The sequence below is a fragment of the Dendropsophus ebraccatus genome, chromosome 2 (assembly GCF_027789765.1).
Source record: "Dendropsophus ebraccatus isolate aDenEbr1 chromosome 2, aDenEbr1.pat, whole genome shotgun sequence".
NCBI lineage: Eukaryota > Metazoa > Chordata > Amphibia > Anura > Hylidae > Dendropsophus > Dendropsophus ebraccatus.
This window is the reverse complement of record NC_091455.1, coordinates 82,928,911-82,956,617: the sequence shown is the minus strand read 5'-3', so window position 1 is coordinate 82,956,617 and position 27,707 is coordinate 82,928,911. Positions and strand designations below refer to the sequence as shown.

The 27,707-nt window shown below is 40.3% G+C and overlaps 1 protein-coding gene across 1 annotated transcript in view; it reads right to left on the bottom strand.

The window, feature by feature from the left end:
• The window catches only part of GALR1 (galanin receptor 1), a 249,700-nt gene that overhangs the window by 90,117 nt on the left and 131,876 nt on the right, over positions 1 to 27,707 (bottom strand). Inside the window, exon 2 of the mRNA XM_069960133.1 lies at positions 5,324 to 5,389. Coding sequence (XP_069816234.1) covers positions 5,324 to 5,389 — 66 coding nt within the window. The remainder of the gene's footprint in view (positions 1 to 5,323; positions 5,390 to 27,707) is intronic.

The window sequence follows — 27,707 nt, the reverse complement described above, 5'->3', positions numbered from 1 at the left end:
CAAAATTGCGCATTTTTGGTCGCATCAAATCCAGAAAAAATGTAATAAAAAACGATCAAAAAGTCGTATATGCGCAATCAAGGTACCGATAGAAAGAACACATCATGGCGCAAAAACTGACACCTGACACAGTCCCATAGACCAAAGGATAAAAGCGCTATAAGCCTGGGAATGGAGCGATTTTAAGGAACGTATATTTGTTAACAATGGTTTGAATTTTTTACAGGCCATCAGATACAAGTTATACATGTTATATATCATAGTAATCGTAACGACTTGAGGAACATGCATAACAAGTCAGTTTTACCATAGGACGGACGGCGTAAATGCAAAACTCCCCGAAATCAAAACAAATTCGTTTTTTTTTTCAATTTGACAGCGCAAATTATTTTTTTCCGGTTTCGCAGCATATGTTATGGAAAAATAATGCCTGTCATTGCAAAGTACAATTGGTTTCGCAAAAAATAAGCGCTCCTATACGTCTCTAGGTGAAAAAATGCAAGCGCTATGGACTTTTAAACTTAAAATGGAATAAGCAAAAGCGCAAAAACGAAAATAGGCTTTGACCTTAAGGGGTTAAAGTTATCTTCATTGAAAAGTACAGTGCTTTTCCTTCAAAAATAAGGACATTTCAATGTAACCCCAAACTTTTGAACAGTAGTGTATATTAGAAAACAAGGGGACTGTAATTGCAGCACAGAAACGTCCAAGAGATTCTTATCAGTCTAATATCTGATGTGTACCCTATCTGGTGTGCTTCCTAGCAACATAAAATTAGTTCCTGCCTGATCACCAACCCTAGACCTAGCTCCCAACAGTGTGCATGCCATGTTTGCATGTGTAGTGTATTTAATGTGTATTGTATGTTTTGTGTAGCAAGCCCCTACTGGCCACCTTACAGGGCTAAAGGGCTGGGGGTCAGCTTTCAAAATAATCTTCTATCTACACTACCACTAAGTCTTTCAGGCAGCAAGAGCCATAAATACGGGTCTGGTTATGGGATATTTAAAAACCATGAAACTGTGCAGTCGTCCGCCCTCCAGAATGATGTAGCCTAATTACAACCTCACAACCCCATCACATTAGGAACTACAACTTCCTGCAAGTTCTAACAGCAGCAGACCTTAAGGAACTGCTGGGGGTTGTAGTCCGCCCTACAAATTATATTGCATCAACATGCTAGCCTTTGTTTAAACAGTTGTATTGCTGTCCAAACTTAGCCATCAGTGGGATGGCCTCAGTTGAAATGCTGCATAATCATACTATGATGGCCCTAATGGGACTGCTGCACCCTGGTTGCGTGGAGTGTCACTTACTGTACATTAGTGTCCGCGCTCCACGTTGCCTCCGTATATAATGGTGGTGGGACATTTGGAACTGGCTCTGCATCTCAGGCAGACTTGATAGCCTTCCTGTAGCTGGGTGGTGGAGATGAGTTTTTTCCACAGTTTTTACTGCAAAAGAGCCCCTACAGTTCCACTATTGTAGCTGATTTACATGAGCTGTTTTAGTGCAGTTCGTTTAAGGTTCATCTCTAGTTGAATCGTTGTCATTTATAAAATCATTGTGGTGTCAGGTCAAAAATAGAAAATTACTGAAGAAACAGTTTACTTTAATAGAAGACTAACTAGCTGGATTAGATACTAATAGGCATAGCAGTACACAAGAAAACCTATAAGACATGGTGTGGAACATAATCAAAGCACAAGATATAAGACTGCAGGAGGCGTACAACACAAGCTGTAAGCACTTGTGGATGACACAATGCAGTATTATGTCAGTTAATGAAAACAGTGTGAACATTTAAAAAAAAAAGACTCTGCAGGGGACATAACAGATAATATAGGGATAAAGAAGAAACACAAAGAAGATGATCACAATTAATTTACAGGGTCCAAGGACAGTATCAACAAACCGTTTTTTTAAGCAGACAAAAAAATGATTTCCTTTTATGAACTCTACTTATCTTTAATAACTGCGCTTTCCTAAACTGCAGTATATAACTAGTATTGTATATAACTAGTAATGTTTGGAAACAATGTACTGAACAACAAATAAAAAAAAATATATATACCAACTTTTTTTCCAAGTATGCAGAAATGTTCATGTTCTTTGTTGTAACGTACAACTTCAGAGCATTATCTAAAAGCTAATAAATAGTAACTCATACTGTCTGTATTTTTACCTTGGTATTCTCTGTTATAATCAGGTTATGTTTTGACACTTTTAATTAATTCTTTATATTTTGTTTCAGTATATAGACAGGTTGTGTACAGTCTGCTGAGTTTCCTACATTGATTTATGTTGAGCTAAGTTTTTTTCAGCCTAAAGAGACACTTTATTTCCTAATAAGTATAAGTACTTTGTAAAGATCCTTTTAATGCCACCAAGTGATTCTAAAGTACTAAAGAGCCTGATTTACTGATCTCAATAGGCGTATGTAAAAATGTTGTGTTATATTTACTTAATAAGTAAATAAATAAATAAACAAACCTTTTCAAAGGAATTCACTTATATTCTAGTCTGCATATGGTGGGGGTGCAACGGACCAAATTACCCCACAGGCGACATGCACTGAAGTTTCCCTACAAGTTGCTGCTTTCAAAATATCCCCTACACACACAGCTGACAGTGCCCACTCCTGACAGCCATCCGGCCAGCTCCTGTTCTGTGAACCCCCCCCCCCCCCCACACACACACACGCATAGATTATGGTACCCACTCCTGTCACTGCCCGGCCTGCTCCTATGCTGTGAGATCCTCCCTCCACATCCCCCCCCCCCCCCATGACGGCCAGCTCCTGTGCTCTGACCCCTGCTGCGCACAGTGGGTGCACACTGTCAGCATAGGTATCACAAGTTAGGAATCACAGCAAAAGAGTAGGGTGGCTGACAGGAGCGGGCACCGTCAGCTGTGTGTGTGGGGGGGTCACAGCACAGGACTCAGCTGGGCGGTTAACAGGAGCGGACAATGTTGACTGTGTGTGTGTGGAGGGTGGGTGTCACAGCACAGGTGCGGGCCGGGTGGCTGACAGGAGTAGGCATTGTCGAATGTGCTTACAGTTATTCCCTCTTATCACCCCTCACACACACAGCTCAGAGTCTCTCCCCTCCTCCTCTTGCTAAGTCCTGCAGCTGACAGTGCCTTCACAGTCCCGCATAGTAAAGATGAGCAGTGGGAAGGGAAAAAAAAGCTAAGGGGGCAGGTATGGAAACTGACCAATTAGGGAGAAATACTGCATGATGGGAAAAGTAGTTTCCTTGCCAGCCCCATCTTAGATATAGACCGGTTTTCAGCAAAACGTAACGGCAGCAACTAGATAGACAGGAGATGGCTCAAAATACTCAGGGGGATTCTGTGAGTAAGACCTAAGGTTAAGGTTGGGAACATTTCATGCTGGCTGGGTGGAACAGCACTATGGGGGCTGCAGTGCTCCGCAGTGCTGCAAACGGCCTTACCAGACATAGGATTACACTACAAACTGCACGGGAATGGCACTGAGGATGAAGATAAAACGTACAAATCGTTTAACCTGCTGATGGTTCCCATCTAAGTACATAGATGACTTTATGAACAGCATATAGGTGCATGTGCTTTCTTACATTAAACATTACATTTTTTTTTTAAGCTTAGGATTATTTATCTGTATTTAAGAAATTACACAACATTGATAAACACACCATAAATACTGCTTTATATCACATAAATTTAAATCCTCTGGTTTGATGTCACAAAACACACATTTCACAATTATTCCACTTATGCAATATCTATGGCTAAAGAATTGTCCTATTATGCATCTGCCAAAATCAGCTAGTAAATTTTAATGCAGTCATATGTCTTAGAGTTCTGTATTGAAAGCATTTGATAATTTAGTACATGCTTTCTACTTATTTTGCAACTGGGAGCCAAACCTCGCTGCAAACTGTTAAAAGCAACAATGGACCCTTTGTATGAATAATATGGCAGGTCTTGGCCCCATGCCGTAACTTGAACAATGTTATTTCTTCCATACACATATATTTTAAAATGTAAATAAACAGTCATTAGTACTAAAGTCTATTAATGATTAAAAAAAACTATTAAAATTTTGGTGTCACTGTGAGAATAAGGTTTAGAGTGCAACAGAAACTATATTTACTGTTACTTATGGCTTTTTGTATAGAATTTAAAAAAATCATCTAGGTACATGCTGACAACTGTGGTTTTGCAGTAGCGGGAAGGTCACAGGTTAGGGATTTTTTTTCCCTTAAAGCTATGCTATTTCTAGATGTCACTTGGGCCAAACCTTTTCCCCCTGTTACAGAGCTTAAAATTTCCCTTTGATGGGTTCCCATCTGTTAAATAGACATGAGCGAGTAGTGAAATATTTGAAAGTTCAAAATTCGATTAGAGTAGACTGTGATGCTTGATTATTAGATTGAATATCGAATCCCATTAAAGTCTATGGGAAAAAATGCATGTGACTTGGTGATTTCCAAGTGGTCTAATTTAGGTTTCCAAGTCCACCATGACACCTCAGAAAATGATGCAAACACCTCTGGAATGCAGTTGGGACAGCAAGGAAAGCCTGCCTGGGTGCATCTAACACGCCAAAGTCGCAGTATTACGAAACTATCACAGGTTCTCAACAATACACTCCAAACACTCTCATTCCAATGGTTAATGTTAAGCAGAGAACGCAAAACAGTAGTACCAAATTATAAATATTTTTGGCACACTCTCAGCATACAGCTGTATACCCTATATCTGAAGTTTTCGCCAAGTAGATACGCTGCAGCCTATCCCTCACAGTGCCCTCCAGCTGCCCACCTGTCTGAACACACTGATGTGCTGCTAGCCGGTTTAATAGCTGTATACATGTGTGAGGAAGCTCTGTTATCTATAATTTTGAAAACCACTATTCATGTACTTTGAAGGTCACATGGTTTAGCCAGCCAATGTATGTAGATGCTTTTTTTCCTTGCCTGTGTGCTCCTAGTGCCCCTCCCTCCCAGGGCACTAGGAGCACACCAAGCACCAGGGAAGGTGGGGGGGGGGGGTGATTAATCAAATTTTTACTGCATTTTCGGTCGAATACGTGATTAAAATAGTGTACTTTTTGATCAAATACTTACTCGATCGAGCAGTATTCGCTCATCTCTACCGTTAACATAGACCAATACTTAGCATACAGTAGTTAAACATGATGGCATTTCCCATTACAGCTAAAATGTTGATACTCTAGTAGAGTCTAGTCTCTTAATAAGCTGTTGGTAAAGGTTTGTTTTTAAAAATAAACAGTTTCATACCATACATCTTCCATTGAAAAATATTAAATTACCTTTTTCTTTGAAGCTTCTGACTTCTTTGACATGTTCCTTAGCTTTTTATGTAAATGGTTAAGAACCTGCAATCATAAAAAACAACAACATGTTTTTACCACTTTTTGTAATAAGTAAAATAATGTTGTAATGGCATAAACATAGACATGCCATGCCATAGATTGATATTAAACTGCCAGAATCAGACTGATGTCTGACCCTAACAGTTGCGGGTGAGTGCAGGCTGTGATATACAATAGCACCCATTTCATTTGTAGCTTTTGGAAAGCCTCATATGTAATTCGACCCCCACCATGCTACATTAAATTGTACAGTCATGACCAAAAGTTTTGAGAATTATACAAATATTAATTAGTCTACTGCTTCAGTTTTTAAAATGGCAATTTGCATATACTCCAGAATGTTATAAAGAGTGACCAGCTTAAAAGCAATTACTTGCAAAGTCAATATTTGCCTAGAAAATGAACTTTATCCCCCAAAACACATTTCAACATCATTGCAGCCCTGCCTTTAAACCTTAGACGACCCTGGACGTAGGGTTACGTCATGGAAGTCTGTCCCCAGACGACCCATGACGTAACCTTACGTCCTGGGTGTTTCTCCCGCTATGAAGCGCGCTCCGGAGCAGGCACCTCAGCACCAGCAACTGCATACCACATGCTGCCATATGTGGATATTGACACTGAGGAAACTGCTGTGCACTTCCTCAGCAGTTTCAATGTTATGGTGACATTGTGCAGCTATTGTACATTGTGTTTTTAAACAAGCCATAATCTGTTTACCCTTACATGTTGCCATAACTTTAACATTAACTTTGCCTTAAAAACATCTTAAAAGTACTTTGATACATTCCTAGCTGACCAAACAGTGTTATACCAGGCCTTTAGGGCTCTTAGACAGTGTTAAACATTTGTTAAACATTATTAGTAAATTACTGGTTTTGCCCACACTAATTTTGTCAAAAACATCTTTTTGCCGAAGTTCCGTGAACAGGGCAAATAAACTTTTTGAAGAGTTTGCTCATCTTTATTCCTAATGCTATTTACCATTTTGTCTTAGATGGGAAAAACAAGAGAAATGCATGCAAAAATCATCAGTATGGTTTTTAGCATTACTATGAAACTTTTTATTCGGGTCCATCTGGGAATATGTCATAGAACTACTAAAATTATTGAGCAAGCGGCTCCGGAAGCGCGCTCCATAGTGTGCAGTTGGGAGTTCTGATGCGGACGCATCAGAACTCTGCGGGACTAAGGATCATCCGGCCGGTACTGCGGGATGATCTTTTCTGAGACCGGATGGGTCACGGAACGGCCGGTCTCATACCAAGTGTGCACATAGCCTTTTACTTCAGCATATATTAGCCTGGCCCTCAAAAACCATTCCAATTTCTCATGTGGCCCCATGGGAAACTTAATTGCCCACCCTTGGACTCCTCTCCCCAGCTACCACTACTGATTGAATAAAGCCTGATTGTCTCTTTCAATGGCTCCTATAAGTGGAGAGCCAGGCTGTGCCATCTTCTGTTATCTGTATATTGGATTGTTAGATTTTTAGTTCTATTGGGCACAGAAACCAATATATTCCTACACATATATTATACACTTTTTTCTTTATAGCCCAGCTGCAAATTGTAAAATATCTAAAGCTTATTTTATTAAGTTATGTTATGTTAACCAAATGATATGACTCATTTTTGCATATACTTTACTTTATACTAAGAACAGTTTCAGATGGATCCTTTTTTCTGTGTATGGGAACATTTATACAAAACATTTAGTACTGAGCAATCATGACAAAAGCCATGTTATTGAAACTATAATTACATGAAATAATAGAGACGCTGCTCAATTTTCTTTTCAAATAACTACAGTAATAATTACACTGTGCAGAGTCATTAACCATCTACCTGTGAGTAATTCATTATTCACTGCTTATGGATGTGCCGTATCATGAAAACATTATTATAGACACACACACGCATACACATACACACATGCATACACTTACACACATGCATACACTTACACACACACATATGAATATGCTTACACACATGTACACACATGCATACACTTACACACATGCACACACACATGCATACAATTACACACATGCATACACTTACACACACACACATATGAATATGCTTACACACATGTACACACATGCATACACTTGCATACAATTACACACTTGCATACAATTACACACATGCATACACTTACACACATGCACACACCTACACACATGCATACACTTACACACATGAATATGCTTACACACATGTACACACATGCATACACGCATACACTTGCACATGCACACACAAGTGGATACACACATACACATATACATGCGTACACAAAAACATTTACACACGCATCCATCCATAGATACTTGATACTAGCATGGATGATAATATTATCATTAATGGAATAGCAGCATTGTCAACTCTTTGACATGGAATAGGCTTAGCAACATCCATTCAGGTATTAATAGTATGGTGTGTACATTATACTGCACTTCTCTCTTCAGTGGTTGCTAGGATAACTGTTACATATATTAAACCACAAAAGCTATCCTTGAGTGTTATTAAAATCCATTGGACTAATGATGTTATTTAACCTATATGTTGACAACATATGTATGAAAAGAACTACCTATGACTATGAGACTGTGCAGTTTTTTTTTTTATCTTCCTTTTCTAACGTTCAGAGAACATATAAAGGTTGACATACATCTACCATTTGTGACTTTTCATATTATCATCTCTTTTGCACTGATGTGGATTGTTTTGTAACATATTGTACAGTCTAAGCATAAAACATGCAGAGCAAAACTGTATGAATTATGTTAAAATTACAGTATTTAATTCTAATTACTATTACTCTGTTTTATATTTCTTTAAAATGCTACATAATAAAAAAATGCTCCTATAAATTCTGTTAAAACACATACACACATACAGTACTTAATGTTCTTCTGTATTCCAGTCTCCTTATGTAAGTTAGATGTTTAATATTAAAGGGACCTGTTAATAAGCTATTAGGTGGGCATAACAAATACAAACACTATTGTAATATAGCAGGGTGTGAACATGTTGCAGTAAATCCGATTATACAAAGCATGACAACAAAGTGAAATATTTAGTTGGTTGTTATGAGTGTGGCATACCTTCATAGACATAGTGTGCTGTGTTACAATTTTAGCTACATCAAAATGACTTTGTTGTTGCCAGGCATGTTTATTCCCGTCCTTACAGTGAAAATGAACAAAAAATGTCCCCTTTGCTACACCTGGTCCCCAAATTCCCAGATGGACGTCTGCATGGATAGCTGTGAACAACGTTCTCTGTCAGGTTCTTGGTGTACTAAATGTAGTATCCCAGAACGGGTGTGCCATTACTGTTCCTAGCACACCTGTCGTCAGGTAATGTGTATTTCTATGTTCTGGGCTGAAGGTCTGTACTTTGCCATCCACCACTAGGCGTCTCACTGTTCCTATATACTTTGCACCACTGAAGAGAGTATAAAGGGTTAACTCTGTACTTGTGCCTTGTTATGTTTGACACTTTATTGTCCATTCCTTGAGCTGGGTATCTCACATACTTCAACCTATCACACACCAAGGTGTAGTTCTTTCCAGAAAGTTCTTCACCAATGGGAGATTAGTCCTGCCTCTCCTATAAAGCTCCCTGAAAGTTCCTAGGTGGGGACCCAGAAGTCCCAGTATTAGCGCGTATAGAGAAAGTGTGAACAAGCCTGTTCCTTCTGAAGCTTACTCCAGAGCTTGACCATCTTGGCTCCTACACATACACCTGTTCCACTTCAAAGTTGTGTGTCAGTGTATCCGGGTGTGGGCAATATCACTTCTGGTCACGGAGGCAAGTGGCCAGTCAGTATATCAACACCTAGCCCCCCAGCTAACACCTAGTGCCACTGGCTCATTGCAAAGATGGCTTTGGAAAAAGGGTGTAGGATTGTACACACAAGTGTGGCATTCTGACTGTTAACTTTTTGCTTCCTACATTAAATTGTATGTTAGATGTGAACAGAAAGCCTTGGGTTACCCTAGATGGTGCAAATATATACAACTAGAGGCTACAAATATTGCTGTGAACCCCACTAAAAGACATATCAAAAATGCTCTTGAATTCCTTACACAGATATAAAATTTACCATGTACCAGCATTTTGAGTAAGGCTACGTTCACATCAGCGTTTGACCATCCGGCACCATTCTGTCTACCTTTTCCGTTTTGGAGTAAGCAAAACGGAAACTGTCGGATCCGTTAAAATCCCCATAGATTCCCATGATATTTTAGTGTGCTCCGTTTGCCCCAATTGTGCTCCGTTTGCATGCAATCCGTTCAAGATCCGTTTTTTTGAATGGAAGAAAAAAGTGTTTACAGTATTTTTCTTTCCGCTTAAAAAAACGGATCACGAACGGAAAGTGCACTTCCGTTTTTTTTTTTACATTGTAGTCAATGAGGACGGATCTAAAACGGAAGGTATTTCCGTTCACATCCGTTTTTTTTTTCATTTGTTTTTGCACTGAGCATGTGCAGAAGCAGCAAGAAACCAAAGAAGAAAAATAAACGGATAGAAAAACGGATGCTGACTGATGCAAACGGATGTACAAAAGTCAGTTTTTTTTTAAGCCAAACTGACTAACAATACAAACAGACCATTAACCCTTAGACGACCCAGGGCGTATAGTTACGCCATGGAAGTCTGTCCCCAGATGACCTAGGGCATAACTGTACGCCCTGGGTGTTTCTCCCGCTACGAAGCGTGCTCCGGAGCGGAGCGCGCTTCATAGCAGGTGGGGGCCGGCTGCAATCAGCAGCCGGGACCTCACCAGTAATAACACGCTGCAGCGATCGCGCTGCCGCGTGTCATTAACTCCTTAAACGCCGCGATCGCGGCGCGACCGCCGCGTTTAAGTGTAAGTGACAGGGGGAGTCCCCTGTCACTTACCGATCGGGACCCCCGCAGTGTGACTGCGGGGGTCCCGATCGGTAAAACGGACTGCCGGAGGTCTCTTGCCTGCCTCCATGCGGTCCGATCGGCGATCTGCTGCACTAAGCCTGCACAGGCAGGCTCAATGAGCAGATCGCCAATAACACTGATCAATGCTATGCCTATGGCATAGCAATCATCAGTGTACAAATCCAAGAACTGGATGTAAAAGTCCCCCAAAGGGACTTCAAATGTGTAAAAAAAAAAAAGTTAAAAACACTAACACACAACCCCAAAACCCCTCCCCCAATAAAAGTTGAAATCACCCCCCTTTCCCATTATATAAATAAAACCTATAAAAATAAATAAACAAATAAACATATAATATACCATAGCGTGCGTAATTGTATAATCTATTAAAATATAACAAGCGTCATTGCGAACGGTAAACGGCGTACACGAAAAGAGGGAAAAAATTGCACAGATTACCGATTTTATGTTACATTATATATAAAAAAAAAATAATAAAAAGTGATCAAAACGTCCGATCTTCACAAATATGGTATTACTAAAAACTAGAGATCATGGCGGAAAAAATGACACCCCATACAGCCCCATAGGTGAAAAAATAAAACCGTTATAAGCGTCACAATAGGCCCATTTTATTTATAGTTAATTGCCAAAAAAAAGGATTTCATTAAAAAAAATATATATATAACATTAGAGAATCTGTGGAACCTGCATGTGGTTGTGTTCAGGCTGACCTATAGAATAATTGTATAATGTCGCTATTACCATATAGTGCATTACGTAGACACAGGAACCCCCCAAACGTTACCAAATTGCATTCTTTTTTACAATTTCACCTATTTATATCTTCATAAATAATACATTTGGGATTCCATCATACATGTTATGGTAAAATGAAAGACGCCATTACAAAGTACAACTATACCTGTAACAAACAAGCACTTACATGGCTTGTAGATAGAAAACTGAGAGTGCTAGAGCTCTTAGAAGGGGAGGAGGGAAAAACGGAAACACTAAGATCAAAATTTGCGCGGTCCACTGGGTCATTTTGGGCCTGGTCCTCAAAGGGTTAAAAAAAGATGAACATTTTGCAATCAGTTTGAATCAGTCTGCTCATCAGTTTATGCTCATCCGTTTAATTAATATGGACGGATCCGTTAGAAACAAAGAAAAACGCTAGTGTGGCTGAGCCCTAATCCTGATAAGCATTGTCAATATGTTTTTCTTCTTTATTAGGAGGTTTCAGTTAAATTTCATTGACGATGAAACTACCAACGTCACCTGGAAATGCACAAAAATGGTTCAACAAAAAACACAAACGTTTTTAGCCTACCTTCCAACAGCTTTTGCCAGGAAATGTTCTCACTTCTGGACAGACTACAGGAAAGGTGCCTTAATCATGACACAGATTGAGACACTTTTGTGCATTGAGAGGACTTTTGTAATCTGCCTTTAAGTGATTATTTAGGGGAATTAACCACTTAAATTCCCAACAACAAATACATGAAAGAATTTGTTTCTGTATTTCCAAAAACGTACTGCTTCAAAGTGAAAAATAGTAAAACTGACAAATGTACCCTGGAAAAACACATTTCTTCTTGGAAGCATTTGAGGATGCCATGCGGGAACCTTATGGCCCTTTGCTAGTAGATTTACGAGACAATACTCCAGAGCAGCTTTATTTAAGGCCAGGCTTCTATTCATAAGAAAAATAATAAAAAAATAATGATCTTTAGATAACACTGTGCATTGTAGATCCTGTACATAGAGCTGACAAGATGCCAGGGAAATTAAAGTACTATTGGGTTCTCTTAAAAACACTTCTGAAAAGAATTCCTTCAGTCAGATAATCTATTTCGTGTCATGTAATTAATGATTTAATAGCTGCCATAGGGGAAATTGCTTAAAGGGGTATTCCCATCTGGATAAGTTGTGCCCTATCCACAGTACACACGGAATATGGCATAACTAATGCCTTATTTTAAAGAAATGAGAGGAAAGCAGAACTCCCTGACTGGCTTTATCTGCAACATTGTAGCTTCTTTGTAAGGCTGGGAAGGTTATTCTGAGGTCAAGTTGCTGATGAACTCACTGTGATTAACCCTTCTACCATTACAAAGATTCTTCAATGTTGCAGATAAAGCCAGTCAGGGACTTGTTGTCTCAGGAGGGAGGATGGAGGAGGGGGGGAAAGAGAAAAAGGCTCACACACAGTTCTTTGTGTCTTCAGCAGAAAGCAGCAGCTGAGAACTGGGGGAAGGAGACTAAATAGATAATTACAAGTATTGAATGGATTGTTACCATGGGGAGTAACATATCAAAAGTTATGTTTGAGTGGAATACCCCTATAAATTATTGGCAGATAAAAGTGCAAAATTGAAATGTATGTTTATATCAAATGCTCGAGTACAATGAGTTTAACTCTACGTCAGTTTCAGATAAGCATAATAGGGCTCTATTTCTGCAGCTATATTAAGGTGATGCTTTCAGTTCAGGTAATTAAACCTGTGTTCAGGCCAGAACATGTTGCCATAAAGCAGCTGCAGAAATTCAAATTTATTGTATTTCTTTTCTTTTGGATTTGTTGTTGAGTATTGCAACTTGCTATGTAGTTATTATCAGTCTGATTAACATAGAGATGCTGTACCCCTTATCAACCAGCCTTTTTCTGTAATTGTTCATTGATTGTATTATGAGGCTGTGTTCATACTGTACATGCATTTACACTGGATTTTCATTGCATTACTGCATTATTTAAGTGCAGTAATTGATCACTGATGTCATTTTGCAGCAAAATGCACAACCACAACCACATAAAAATAGTCCTATTTTTTGCAGAGAATCATGGCAAAAATAGTGCTTTTTTCCCATGAGCAAAATAGTGTAAAAATTGCAGCAAAATCATGCAGGTAACACAAAAAAAACTGCAATTTGTGAACATAGTCTATGACTCTGCCTACACCTAATTTGTTTAGGTTAGGTTTTCATTACTTTTTGATGGTCATAGAGCAGCACGCTGCCCTATTCTATCGATTAAAAGTAAACAGTGATGGAAAAAAAGGATTCCGATGGATGATGATAGATCAAATGGATCCTGTAAAACCAAAAGCATTATATCAGTCTTAACAGCCTTAAATATGGATTTCATGTAAGTTTAATGTTGTATCACTGTCGTTATAACTTTCAAAGCCATCAGGCCATGTGAAATAAAGCAAATTACTATTTTTTTTATCCTGCTTTATAACAAAGCTAAACTTGCCGTATCCAGGCCCAGTCTTCTGAAGGCAGCTTTTTAGTCTTGTGCTGGTTGAAAATAAAAGAGACTAAATGCAGGAAGTCACAATTCTGTCAATCAAATGGCTGTCTTCTTTGTAAGCATGCAGATGACCAGAATTTCCTGCGTTTAATTTTTTTTTTTCCTTTTAAACCAGCACAAGACTATGAAGCTGCCTTCAGAAGACTGGACCTGGATACAAGTAAGTATAGCTTTGTTTTACAGTCTAATAACTAAAAAAAAGTGATGAATGTAAATTGCAAACCTGCTTTATTCCACATCCCTTGTTGGTTTAGATTTTGAAAGTGATAATGACAGTGGCATGTTAATGTATGAATATATTAATATTGTGCTGTATAAAAACATTATAGATATAGCTATCATTTTTCATCAAAGTACAATGGCTTCTGCAAATATCCTGTTAATATCTTATATATGAGTTGCTTATAAAAGCAATGCTGTCCTCAGAAGTATGAAAGAGGAGTAAAAGAAGTACCTTCTTATATAGCTATACTTAAATAAAATGGAACAGTCCCTGTTATAAAGCAGATATAAATGGAATTAGAATATAAATAGAGAGGCGAATCAGAATACACTGAGGATTCTATTTAAAATGGTCATTTTTAATCTTTTCACTTTTTCTTTTCATATTTTCAGTTTTCTAGTCCTTCGCTCTATTTCCATTCGCATGACAATACTGAGCTACAAGTCAAATATCTCTAGAGACTTTTGCATTTGATTTAGAACAAAAATATGTTGTTTAGAGCCATGAGCGCAATATCTATTTTACAGGAATAGTTGTGTTTTGTTTGTTTAACTTAGAGCTTGCATATTTCTAGGCATCAGTGATTCTCACTTATCTTCGGCATAAAAAAACCCTGATGGCTCAAGCAACCCCTCCAAGTATTCTGGGCTTAAAGCACAGTTGTATGCATCATTAATTATCTGCTAACGTGGTTGAGTAACACTTCCAGTATAATTGATCAAAGAAAGCAGGTGTATAGAGATAAATATATACAACGTATTCATGGATACCTCTCACCACTTTATCACAAAGAGCAACAAATTAACTGCTATCTTATCACTATTGCATGATTCATCAAGTTGTTTACAGTATACAATACAATCAAGGTACAAAACAAATAAAAAAACAAATAGCTACAATTTACAAATAGACTTAACCAAATGTGCAAGCGGATGTTAAGGGGTTGAGTAGAATGTCTCAATAGAATAAAGGATTTCCAATAATTGTTCTGTTCTGTCAAGATATTCAAAAGTCTTTCTCTGAATTTCTTATTAGGCCATGTTTACACATCATGATTAAGGGAACTCCTGGCAGAAGGAGGGAATAGCTGTCCTGTATTCTTGTCACGTCTCCCTTTCTTCATATTACTCCCTTTCTTCATATTACCCCTCCCTCTCACAACTCTCTTTCTCTGTTCAGTGATATTACAAACGGTCACCCAAAGTATGTCCTGTAATACAAGTTCCAGCCAGCAGCTTCTCTGCATCCCAGGCTGCTCCAGTTACCGCCATGGTCCCGACTCTTGCAGTAACCTGCTTCTAAATGGCTGGAGCTTGCAGTGAGGGGCATACCTCGGCTGATTTCCAATGATTAAATCAGCTGAAGTATTTCCCACACTACAAGTTCCAGCCAGCCGCTCTTCTCCCGGGCTGCTCAAGTTACATCCATGGTCCTGGCTTTGGCGCTTGCCTGCATCTGTGTCAGAAATGTGGACAGGAGCAGGTACTACCAGGCAGGAGATGCGCGCATCCTGCAGTGACATCTCTAAGCACCCTCCTCCACACTGTCTCTTTCACCCATAGCCCCTGTCCCCATCATTTCTGATGCCCCCTTCCTCCTCTCTTCCTGTAGCAGCAACTCAGAGCTGATGAGTGGAGGGAGCATAGCAATGTACTGTTTAGCCAAGGCTGAACCTGTGTTCTGGTGACACAGGAAGTGAAAGGAGCACCCTGCTTGTAAAAACAGAGCCTGTGAGTGTAAAAAAAGACTAGTTCTGGTGAGATAGGCTCACAGAGATGTGATCAGTAGTATCCCAGAAGAATAAGCAACTTTATATTTTTGTCATGTGGCTGGACTTCTCCTTTATTCCGTACTTTTTATGGATTAGCAAAGAAGGGGAAGGTGATAATTAACTAAGTGGGAATGGTTTAAAATTATTATTCATCTATGTTTTTTTTTTTTACAGATTTTTGGACGTTGTGGTGGCCTGGGTGATGCTATCCTGCTATCTCCCTATAACACACCTTCTGAAGTAATTAGTAGGATAAAGGAGCAGGATAAAGGAAATTATACCACAGTAGGGGGACATCAAGTGTGGCCTAGATTTAACACCCCTTCCCCTCTCCATAGTTCTGAAGGCAGCTATGGGCAGTTGCAGCCCACATCTCTGTTCAGATGACAGTCCTTCTCATTAATGATTTCTCAGTGGATGAACCCTTAAGATGGCGGGGAGGAAAAAGAGGAGTCTGATACGTTAAGAAAGAATTTTACTGGAATAACATATAAAATTTGGCTCAGGGGAGGGATTCAAATCTTTAACAACAGGTTCTCTAATTGTGTGGCGGACGTCAGCTAAGTAGCGTAACATGGAAAATGATTTCTACTCTAATAATTATATATACCATTTGACAAGTCACATTAATGCACTGTAGAGGTTATGTAACACAACAGCTCCCAGTATGATCTTAATAATGGTAAGGGTATACTGGGAGTTGTTTCACCTATCATTCCTGCAGACCTTACAAGTGAACATGGTGCTGATGGGATACACTCTGGCAGAATACAATTACATAGAGTGACTCACAGGTGATATCTTCTATCAAGTTGTTCCTTTTCTTCACTATCTAGCCAAAATTACCTTGAATTTATTAAGCTACATCACGTTTTTGAAGTGTTTGGCTCATCACTTTTGCAGTAGAACTTCATCCTCTATCTTTAAAGAAGCTACACAATGTACCGCACAGCGTCCCCTGAATATGGTATTGCCACACGCTACACTCTTTTAATATTAAGGTCCCCATAGACTTTAGACTTTGATCCCCACCATCGATCATGTCGGTGATGATAAAGGGCGGCTGTGATGGAAAATATACTATAATTCAGATATATTCAGAATAGCTTATCCAATAGCTTATCCAAATCTGATTGATGATTCTACCTGGTCTCTTATAAGACTGACAGAATGTTGTTGTTCTAAGATTTTATAGTAGTCTTTCTGTTTAAGGGTACTATTACACCAAGCAATTTTCCGACGACTAACGATTAATGATAAACGATCTTAAACGACCGCTAAGGCAAACGACCCGAAATCGTTTGCCCAAGTACACGAAACGATGATCGTTATTTATGATCGTTCTTGCGGTCGTTTAGTCGTCGCTATTGCGTACGTTTCAGCTGTGAATTCTTATTCCACCAAACGATATGCGAACGATGTGCGAACGATGAGCGAACGATCAAACGATAAAAATATTTCCGGATCCTATTAAACGATCAACGATTTCTCGTTGGTCGTTTTATCGTTGCCTGCTATTACACAAAATGATTATCGTTCAAATCTGAACAATTTAACGATATTTCGAACGATAATCGTTCCGTGTAATACCACCCTAATAATTGTATTGACTTCTGGGTGGGTTTTTATGGCCTCTTGCTCCAGTGAATAGCTGACAACCATTTGTTGCTGACAAACCGGTTTGAAAGAATTGATTTGTTATGCCAAAAAGGTCAAAACCTAAGAAATAGTATATGAAAAGGGTTAAATGTAAAGTTATACAAAATGTTTCAGATATTTACAGACCTTCTCTGAATCCTTGCAGCTGTTACCTCTGTACCCCCTATAGCTACATCTCTGCACATTTAATATACTGTGGTATGTGAATATGGTCTGGGCTGAGTTATGGTCTGGGCTGAGTAACTGTACTGCAGAAAGCCCCCTATTTGATTAAACTCCTACTTCTGCACATTTTAGGTGAAACACTATGTAGAGCATTGATGAACTATACAGTAGTTTCCTCTGTTCTCTGTGTTGTATAAGATAAATGTTTGCAGCAATTCCAACATCTATATATGACATGCTACTTCTATGTCACTATATCCAGTCCGCTGTCATTTAAGGGTGTTATATCATCAGTAACAAACATAGGGCTATGTTGGTGGGTTCATTTTGCTTCATTGAAGCAATATGGAAAATAACACTGTCCAATTTTTTTTTTTTTCCATGGAAGAATAAACAATGGAAACATCAGTCAGAAGGCATTCTTTATTTTCGCAATCTGGATTTAATCCTGAACAAAAAGTAAAGCCTTGAAAAGAGATGGATGAGACTACTTTAACACTTTAATAAGCATGCAGAGTAGGAACAAAGCCTCTCTTAGTAACCTAAGGACTTCCACATTGATATTTATACAGTAGAATAATCTGATTGGCAAATTAAGCAAAGCAAATGACAATATCTGTTGTAATATCAGTAGGCAGGCAGATGTTTTTGTTTTTTTACTTCACGGCTAGAGTTTTTGTGTAATCTAAACCATATGTTTAATAATATAAGTTAGAGCACATAATGTTTTATGGAATGCTCTTTTTCTTTATATAGTTATTATAATACATACTATTTATTGATATGATGTATTAAATTAAATAAGAGTAGGGATGAATGGCCACAAAATTAAAATAAAACACTTTTCAATGCTCACCTTTGTGATTCTTCTTGATTCCTGCTACAATGCATTCTACCCCTCACTGCTTAGCGTTTTACATATTTTCCATAGGGACAGCAAGAGACAACAGGCTTCTAGAGGCCTACACTCACTCAACAACACCCTTAGGGCCCTATTACACCAAGAGGTTATGACTTTTTGAGCCAAAGCCAGGAATACACTATAAAGAGAATAGGTCATAAAGGAAACACTGAGATTTCTCCTCTTTTCAAATCCATTCCTGGCCTGGAATGGTGGGGGAGCACAGGCTAACCAGGCCAGTTAGAAAGGGGAAGGGTTTCGGACGTGATTGGTGGGACCCAAAAAAGAAATCATTGAGAGGGAAGATGTCCATGGTTGCAGTGTGTGTGTGTGTGTGTGTGTGTGTGTGTGTGTGTGTGAGGGGGTGGGGATCTAACTTGGTGTCTGAATAATTGGGGGATATAGCGTCTGTATTGAGGATTCTGGTTTGGGTGTAAAATAATGTTGCAGTTTGATTTCGGAAGAGGGGTTCACATTATTTTATACTTAATCCCTTGATGATTCCCTCCACAGGACTAAATAAGTAAAGAATATTTTTTTAGAAATACTAAATTGCTGCGAAATTGTATCGCTGTATTGCTACACAAGACATTTGCAATACTGTTTCTGTATGCCATGCTTGTATTATATTATGCTATTATGCCTTGGTCTGGCTCATAGACTATAGATCCTATTACTTAGAGTGGTAATCAGCCAAATCGGCAGCTCTGTGTAATAGAGACAACGATCAGCCAATGAAACAATCATTGGCTGTGTGGTGCACTGCTGTGAGGCTCAACCGGTCACTTGCTAGGCGGTACTGTGTGACTATACTACTGTGGTGGTTGGTCAAAGTATAGCTCAGCCAGTTGTTGTACTGTCGTGATGCCAGTGCCAGGTGGGCACAAAGGTATGGAGTTATACCCTTTTCCCTGTGGTCAGTGATCTGCCGGCCAGTGAGAGGAACCCTTGGGTGCTTATCAAGGTGGTCCGTAGTGGAGTTGTAAGCCACCCGGACTATTGGTAATGCCACCCACAGAAAGGGGAGATGACCCAAGGAAGGTGCAATTACTGTGTTGGTGTTTAAGTAATAATCACTGAGTCCTGTTACTATAAATGAACTCTTCTTTACTTAATAAATACTTGATATAGTAGTATACAGTAGACTTGTGACTTGACAATATACTTTGGACTTGACTGACAAGACTTGTGCTGAGAGCTTGAGAGGTAAAATAGCTGTGCTGGCTTGGCTTGGCTGAGAAGTAGAGTGAGTACAGAGAAGTAGAGAGGAGGATGTCACTAGAGTCCCAACCCAATCCAGTACTGTGCTCTGATGGAACTTTAGAAGTAGAATACTTCAGAGTAGAGAGAATAATTGTGCCTGTGTTTTGACATCTTGTCTTTACACCACCTATTGCCCCCCAGTGTCGGATGACAGGTCCTATGAGGGTGACACAAGCCCCAGACCTTATTACCTGTGTTAAGCAGAGTGGTCAGAGTTTTCCTGTTACATCCACACTGTGAGATAGAGTATGTAGGCTTCTAGCAACTTTGCTCTATCCGGATCAGTTCCTCTTGCTTTAGGATACTGTCCTGCATCTTTAGACTGGTTCTCGTCATGGGCTAGGATGATCCCAGACTTGTCCTTACTGTGAGCGTTTAGCACTGCATAGTGTGTGGAAGTGCTGCTTTTAGAAAAAGGGTGTCTGTGCTTCCCATGTGTGTCTGTAGAATATACTACACTGGACTTGTCCTCTGACAGGGGACCTGGCATAAGCCAGGGCCCAATGTGACTGCTCTGGGGAGCATTCTGGCTTGCGTCCTTTCTGTACAGGAACCAGACTAAGACTGACTAAGTGTGTGACTACACTACCTCTCCCCTTGTGACGACTTTCTACCATGAATACCTGCTGTGAGTGGGTGAGAAGAGTATAGAAGAAGGAGAATAGAGATAGGTGGAGAAGAGAAAAGAGCTCTCATTGGTGCACAAATCACAAACAACAATAACCACTTGAGTACTACAGGAGAAGACCAGGAGCGTGGACAGGTGAAGTATTGACTGTATGGGTTAGGGCTGCATGGACATTGCTAACGATGTCTGTGTAGTCCTTGCTAAACGATTATAGGGCTGTGTAATAGGCCCAGTAAACGAGCGCCGTTCTAGCAGTATTGATCAGGCTTTTTATTGGCCCGTGTAACAGGACCCTATGTTTAATTAAAGCCCTACAACTCATGTGCACTGGCTGATATAATTTTGTTACAAAGGGTTACAGCATTCGTATATTTTTGTGTATTTATCTTGTTTAATCTTTTTGTTTTATTTAAAGTTTTCTACAGGTGTTGGTAGTTTTATTCAAAAGATAGAAATAAGTAGGGGTGCACAACAGGAGACCAATTTGTTGGTGCTCAGTACGGAAGGGCTTTCAACCCAACGTAATCCAATATACATAATCCGTAGCACTCGTTTTCATATGCAAAAAGTGTTCAAACGTTTATTTACAGTGTGCAGAAAGGTAAAGCCAGGTATATTGCAATGATTATTTCAGAAATGACACCTCATGGGTGTGAAAACAACATAAGATTTTTTGGCGACTGTGGACGTTTCGACCTTATCCAAGGTCTTTCTCAACGTCGCTGGGGTATAATGTAATGAGGTGCGCTCCTGGCGCTGTCCTTGTGGCGTGTCACGCGCTATTCTGACTTTTCTTTCTGTGAATGATTTATGCTAGCAAGTTCAAACACCTATGTTGTCCACAGCAACACAGGAAATTATGTATGCATTGTTTTTTTTGTTTTTTTTTTTTTCAATTTGTTTCAGAAGGGAAATAGGTCAGTGATATTTCAAAATAATTTGTAGGTAAATATTTTACTTAGCACTAGTGCAAGGGCTGCCATCATATTGCCTATTTGTGTTATTCTTTTGCCTACATATTAATTAAAAAATAAATTAATACACTTCTTGCTAAAATGTTTTTTTTTTTGTTTTTTTTCTTTACTCAATATATAATATAAGTGATATACTTTTTGATACCCCTGTTATTGCAGACTGCTTTTACCCTATTGTGTTTAAAGTATATTAACCCCTTAGTGACCCATGACGTATCTGATACGTCATAGGGCCGTGGGGGGAGTTCAGAGAGGGGTCCCGCCGGGACCCCGCTCTGCAAGGCGCAGCTCCCGGCTGTTATCTGCAGTCGAGGAGCGCCTCTATTAGCTGGCACGAGTCCCGTTGCCACGCCGGCTAATTAAGCCTCTAAATGCAGCTGTCAAACCTGACAGCTGCATTTAGCTGCTTAGCTCCGTGCATCCCTGGTGTCTAGTGGGTCGGATCGCGGGGGGGAGATCCATTCTTCTTGCAGGGTCGGGACTCAGCGTCGCAATGACACTGATCCTGGCTTGGCAATAGATTGTTGTGGCCTGCAGGAGGACAAAGCAATCTATCACCGATCTAATGGATCTTTGCTGTGTATATACACAGCATTGATTTCTATGAGAGAACAGTGCTGTGTATATACAAGTCCCCCAGGGGGGCTTCTAGTGTATGTAAAAAAAAAAGGAAAAATGTTTTCTTATTAATAAAAAATCCCCTCCCCTAATAAAAGTCCAAATCACCCCCCTTTTCCCATTTTATAAATATAAATAAACAAATAAATAAACATGTTTGTTATCGCCGTGTGCGTAATCGCCCGAACTATTAATTTACCCCATTCCTGATCTCGCACGGTAAACGGCGTCAGCACCAAAAAATTCCAAAGTGCAAGATTGCGCATTTTTGGTCGCATCAAATAGAGAAAAAATGTAATAAAAAGCGATCAAAAAGTCGCATTTGCGCAATCAAGGTATTAATAGAAAGAACACATCATGACTCAAAAAATGACACCTCTTACAGCCCCATAGACAAAAGGATAAAAGCGCTATAAGCATGGGAATAGAGCGATTTTAAGGAACATATATTTGTTAACAATGGTTTGAATTTTTTACAGGCCATCAGATACAATAAAAGTTATGCATGTTACATATCGTTGTAATCGTAACGACTTGAGGAAGATATATAACAAGTCAGTTTTGTCCCAGGGCGAGCGGCGTAAACACGAAACTCCCTGAAATGAAATCAAATTCCTTTTTTTTTCAATTTGACAGAGCAAATGATTTTTTTCCAGTTTTGCAGCATATTGTATAGTAAAATAAAGTATGTCATTGCAAAGTACAATTGGTGTTGCAAAAAATAAGGGCTCATGTGGGTTTCTACGTGAAAAAATGCAAGTGTTATGGCCTTTTTAACATAAAGTGGAAAAAGCAAAAGCGCAAAAAATGAAAATTGGCCTTAAGGGGTTAAATATAGCAGAGGCTATAGAGGCTTTGTTGCCAATACAGGATTTTTTGAAAAGGTGGCTGCCTATTGATAATGAAAGACACAAATAATGTTCATGATCATTATTTGTGGCCATCATTATAAATAGATGGCTGCTTTTTTTCCAACAAAATCTATAGTGGGAAAATAGCCTAATTGTAGAAATGTATGCGAGGGTTGTTTTTGTAGCATGTGCATCGATTTTTATAGGCTATGTTTCCACATAGTATTTCCATCGGTCTTTTGGTCAGTCTTTTTTCAACCAAAACCAGTAGTGGGTTAATAAAAGGGAAACTGTGTAAATCTTTTTTATTATAATTTTGCCCTGTCAGTTTGACTTCTGATTTTGCTTGATAAAAGACTGACATATGGGAACATAGCCATAAACTGCATTCAAGTGAATATTCTGCCATTAATCTGCCACATGTGAACATACCCTCAATCCACACACCGCTTTTTTCTAGTTCTATTGCAAAATCCAAACAACAATTGAGCAGCAAACTACACAATTGCATTAGGTTTTCAACCGTTTCACTCTACAGCATAATAAAGCAGCAGGGCCTTATTTACCACCAGGCACCTGTGGTCTGGTGCCTAGGGCAGCACCTTGGGGGGGGGGGGGGGGGTCAGCACCAGGGAGCAGGGGCAAGGAAACAATGTTTTTGTTTTTTTTATTAGATTTTTTTAGTCTCCCACCTCCCGTTTGGACTTGCCAGTAAATATCATTTTTACAGTAGCCAGCCCTCCGCCATAGTATGTTATATAGAAGCCAGCCCTCCCCAGTCTCTTATATAGTAGCCAGCCCTCCCCCTTAGTATGTTATATAGAAGCCAGCCCTCCCCAAATCATTTTTACAGTAGCCAACCCTCCCCCATAGTATGTTATATAGAAGCCAGTCCTGCCCAAGTCTCTTATATAGTAACCAGCCTTCCCCCTTAGTATGTTATATAGAAGCCAGCCCTCCCCAAATCATTTTTACAGTAGCCAGCCCTCCGCCATAGTATGTTATATAGAAGCCAGCTCTCCCCAAGTCTCTTATATAGTAGCCAGCCCTCCCCCTTAGTATGTTATGTAGAAGCCAGCCCTCCCCAAAACATTTTTACAGTAGCCAGCCCTACCCCATAGTATGTTATATAGAAGCCAGCCCTCCCCAAGTCATTTTTACAGTAGCCAGCCCTCCCCCACAGTATGTGATATAGTATCCAGCCCTCCCCGAGTCTCTTATACAGTAGCCAGCCCTCCCCCACAGTATTTGATATAGTATCCAGCCCTCCCCGAGTCTCTTATACAGTAGCCAGCACTCCTACGCAGTATGTGATATGGTAGCCAGCCCTCCCCAGGTCTCTTATACAGTAGCCAGCCCTCCCCCACAGTATGTTATATAGAAGCCAGCCCTCCCCGAATCTTTTATACAGCAGCCAGCCCTCCCCCATAGACTCACACTTCCTGCAGCTTCAGAGCTCGCGGGAGGCGCCGGACGCGCGTGGTGATGTCACATTTCTGGCGTCTGGATGCGGATCACATCCTGCTAGGCCACAGGCTAAAGACTGCCTGTGGCCTACAAGATTATAATATGGGAGGTCTGAGCAGCCGTTCGGACCTCCCATATTATAATCTGCAATGTCGGCGGGCCAGTTTTATTACAACAGGGAAATAATCTGGCGGGCCAAAGTTTGACATGTCTGATCTATAGCTACAATGTAATTAAAATACTACTAACAATAACATATTAATGAACTATATACATTACTATATACAACACACTACTACTATATACTATTAACTAATAGAATCAACTAAATGTGAACTCGTTTGCATTGTGTATAACCAAATACCACAGAACAAACAACCAAAAGGAGAAAAAAAATGGGTAGGCGTACAGAATCAGCCAGTAGACGTCAGCATGGCCCAGACACTCAACGGGTACCCCAAGGCAGCAGTAGCAATCCACAACAGCCGAGCAGTGTGCTTGCTTCAAAGAATTGGCCACTGCGATCAGTAGTCTGGCAGTTCTACCGTTTTGGTGGCAAAGACCATGCCATCTGTAGCTTCTGTGAGCAAAAAATGGGTCAGGTTTGGGTTCAAACCCAGGTACTACATATACGCATCAGCACATGGGATGCCACCACCCAATTGCCTGGAAGAACCTGGACCCCCATGCAACTTCTTGCCTATAAACAACAATAGGTGCAAGTACCATCGCACAGCCCCATCTATGCAGGTCAGCATAATACACCAGATCCGGAGACATCTCAAATTTTTCATAGAGAAAGGGTTAATAAACTATATACACTACTATATACAACACCCTACAATATACTAATAATGGCCAATATAACTAACGAAATATGAACTCCTTGGGTCATTTGCATTGAGCATGATGACTGCAGTGTGAATGACGTTAACCCACGCTTTATGTTATGGAGACTGCATTGAGGAACATCATCGCCAAAAGGAGCAGTGCTACAGTCTACCATGGGAACCAGAGTCCAGAGAGGGACAAAATGGTGGTGGAGGAGGAATTAGGGCTCAAAATCTAAATTGACTCACACAAAGATGGATAGAAGATGCAAACTCTTGACAGATGTTTCCCTTGGTGGGATTTGAACCCTGGACCCAAGAGCTGCAAGGCTTCAGCGCTAACCACTGAGCTATCATGAGCCAGCAATCAGTTACTGGGCACTTGCCTATGTCTCTAAAATAATATTTGGCCACCATAAGTATTTTTATTAAAAAAAAAAAAAAATCAAGTAATATTCCCCCTTCACACCCCCAATAATATGATAATCCACTAGGAAATACACATATTCGATTTGCATACTTTTTAAAAACCACATCTTCAGATTTACTGCCCATGGGCTAGACCAATTAAACCATTTGTAGCGGGTATATATTATCCACAGCAGCTTAATGCCTCCACAAAGTGCACCATGCAACCATGATATTTTTGTCACATGCGTTTTTAAGGCAGTTTTACAAAAGATTTACATGAACCAACTATCCGGTAATATGAATAACAGGAACTCCATTGAGCAGGAACATTGGGTTAACTTCAAGTCTTGCCCCCATAGACTGCTTTGAATGGACACTGAATTCCAAGCACCCACTGAATCATAACTGTTTTCACAGTACCCACTGACTGGTAATATGACATTTTTTCACATTACCCTGAGAATTGGTATAATTCCACGCCAGCACCCAGCGACTTTGTGTAATGCACACCCAGAGAATTGGTTTAATACTCAGCCACCACCAAGTGACTTTGTATAATGCCCACCCATAGAATTGGTATAATGCCACTCCAGCACCCAGTGACCAGGGCCGTTTCTAGGTAATATTAACTACAGGGCGAATCTTGCTAAAAGCGCCCCCCCCCCCCCTCAAGTGATGCCGGGGGGGGGGGGGGGTTGTTGCTAAGGAGAAGCAGTGTGTGTACTATGGCATACAGCACAGTTATTCAACCCTTTAAAAAAAAAAAAAAAGGCATTCAGTGACTCACAGGTGACTTCTTCTTTGTTCACTTTCCTTTTCCTCTCCATCTGGCCCCGGCCTCCATGACAGTTTCTTGCAGCTACAATTCATCTCTTTTGAACCTGCCAGACAAACATCTTAGGCTCTGCACTTTTGCAAAAACTTCTACTTTTTTGTGTCATGTGCAGTAGTGTTAATAGGTATATGGGTTGCCTCCTGTATGTAGGATCCCTTGCTGTACACCCATATAGTAATAATGTCTCCTGTTGTACCACATATAGTAATAATGCCCCCTGCTGTACCCTAATATAGTAATTATGCCACCTGCTTTGCCTCCATATAATATAATTGCCTCTATATAATAATGCTCCCTGTGCAGTGCCTCAATGGTAATAATCCCCCTGTGCTCTGCCGCATAGTAGTAATACCACCTGTGCTGTCCACATATTAATAATCCACCCGTGCTGTCTCCATACTAATAATCCCTCCTGTGCTCTACCCCATAGTAATAATCCTCCCTGTGCTATGTTCCCATAGTAATATCCCTCCCCTATACTCTACCCCATAGTAATAATCCCCCTCTGTGCTGTCCCCATTATAATAATCCCCTCTGTGCCGTCCCCATAGAAAAAATTACCCCTGTGCTGTCCCCATAGTAATAATCCTCCCCTGTACTCTGCCCCCATAGAAAAAAAATCCCCTGTGCTGTCCCCATACTAATAATCCCCCATGTGCTATCCCCATAACCCCCCTCCTGTGCTGTCCCTATACTAATAATCCCCTCTGTGCTTCCCCCCCCCCCTAGTAATAATCCCCCCTAGGCGCCCTCCATAGTAATATTCCCCCCCCTGAGCTCTGCTCACCCTCATAGTAATATTCCCCCCCTGTGCTCCCCTAATAGTAATATTCCCCCTGTGCTCCCCCCATAGTAATATCCCCCCATGCTCCCCCATAGTAATTTCCCCCCCCGTGCTCCCCCCATAGTAATATTCCCCCCTGTGCTCCCCCCATAGTAATATTTCCCCCATGCTCTGCTCTACCCCCTTAGTAATATTCCCTCCATGCTCTGCTCCCCCCCCATAGTATTATTCCCCCCATGCTCTGCTCCCCCCATAGTAATATTCCTTCCCCTGTGCTCTGCTCCCCCATTGTAATATTCCCCCCATGCTCTGCTCCCCCATAGTAATATTCCCTTCTCCTGCTCTGCCCCCCCTCCATAGTAATATTTCCCCCATGCTCTGCTCCACCCCATAGTAATATTCCCCCCATGCTCTGCTCCCCCCATAGTAATAGTTCCCCCTGCTCCCCCTATAGTAATAATACCGCCATGCTCTGCCCCACCCCCATAGTAATATTCCCCCCATGCTCTGCTCCCCCCATAGTAATATTCCCCCCATGCTCTGCTCCCCCCATAGTAATATTCCCCCCATGCTCTGCTCCCACCATAGTAATATTCCTTCCCCTGTGCTCTGCTCCCCCATAGTAATATTCCCCCATGCTCTGCTCCCCCATAGTAATTTTCCTCCCCATGCTCTGCTCCCCCCATAGTAATAT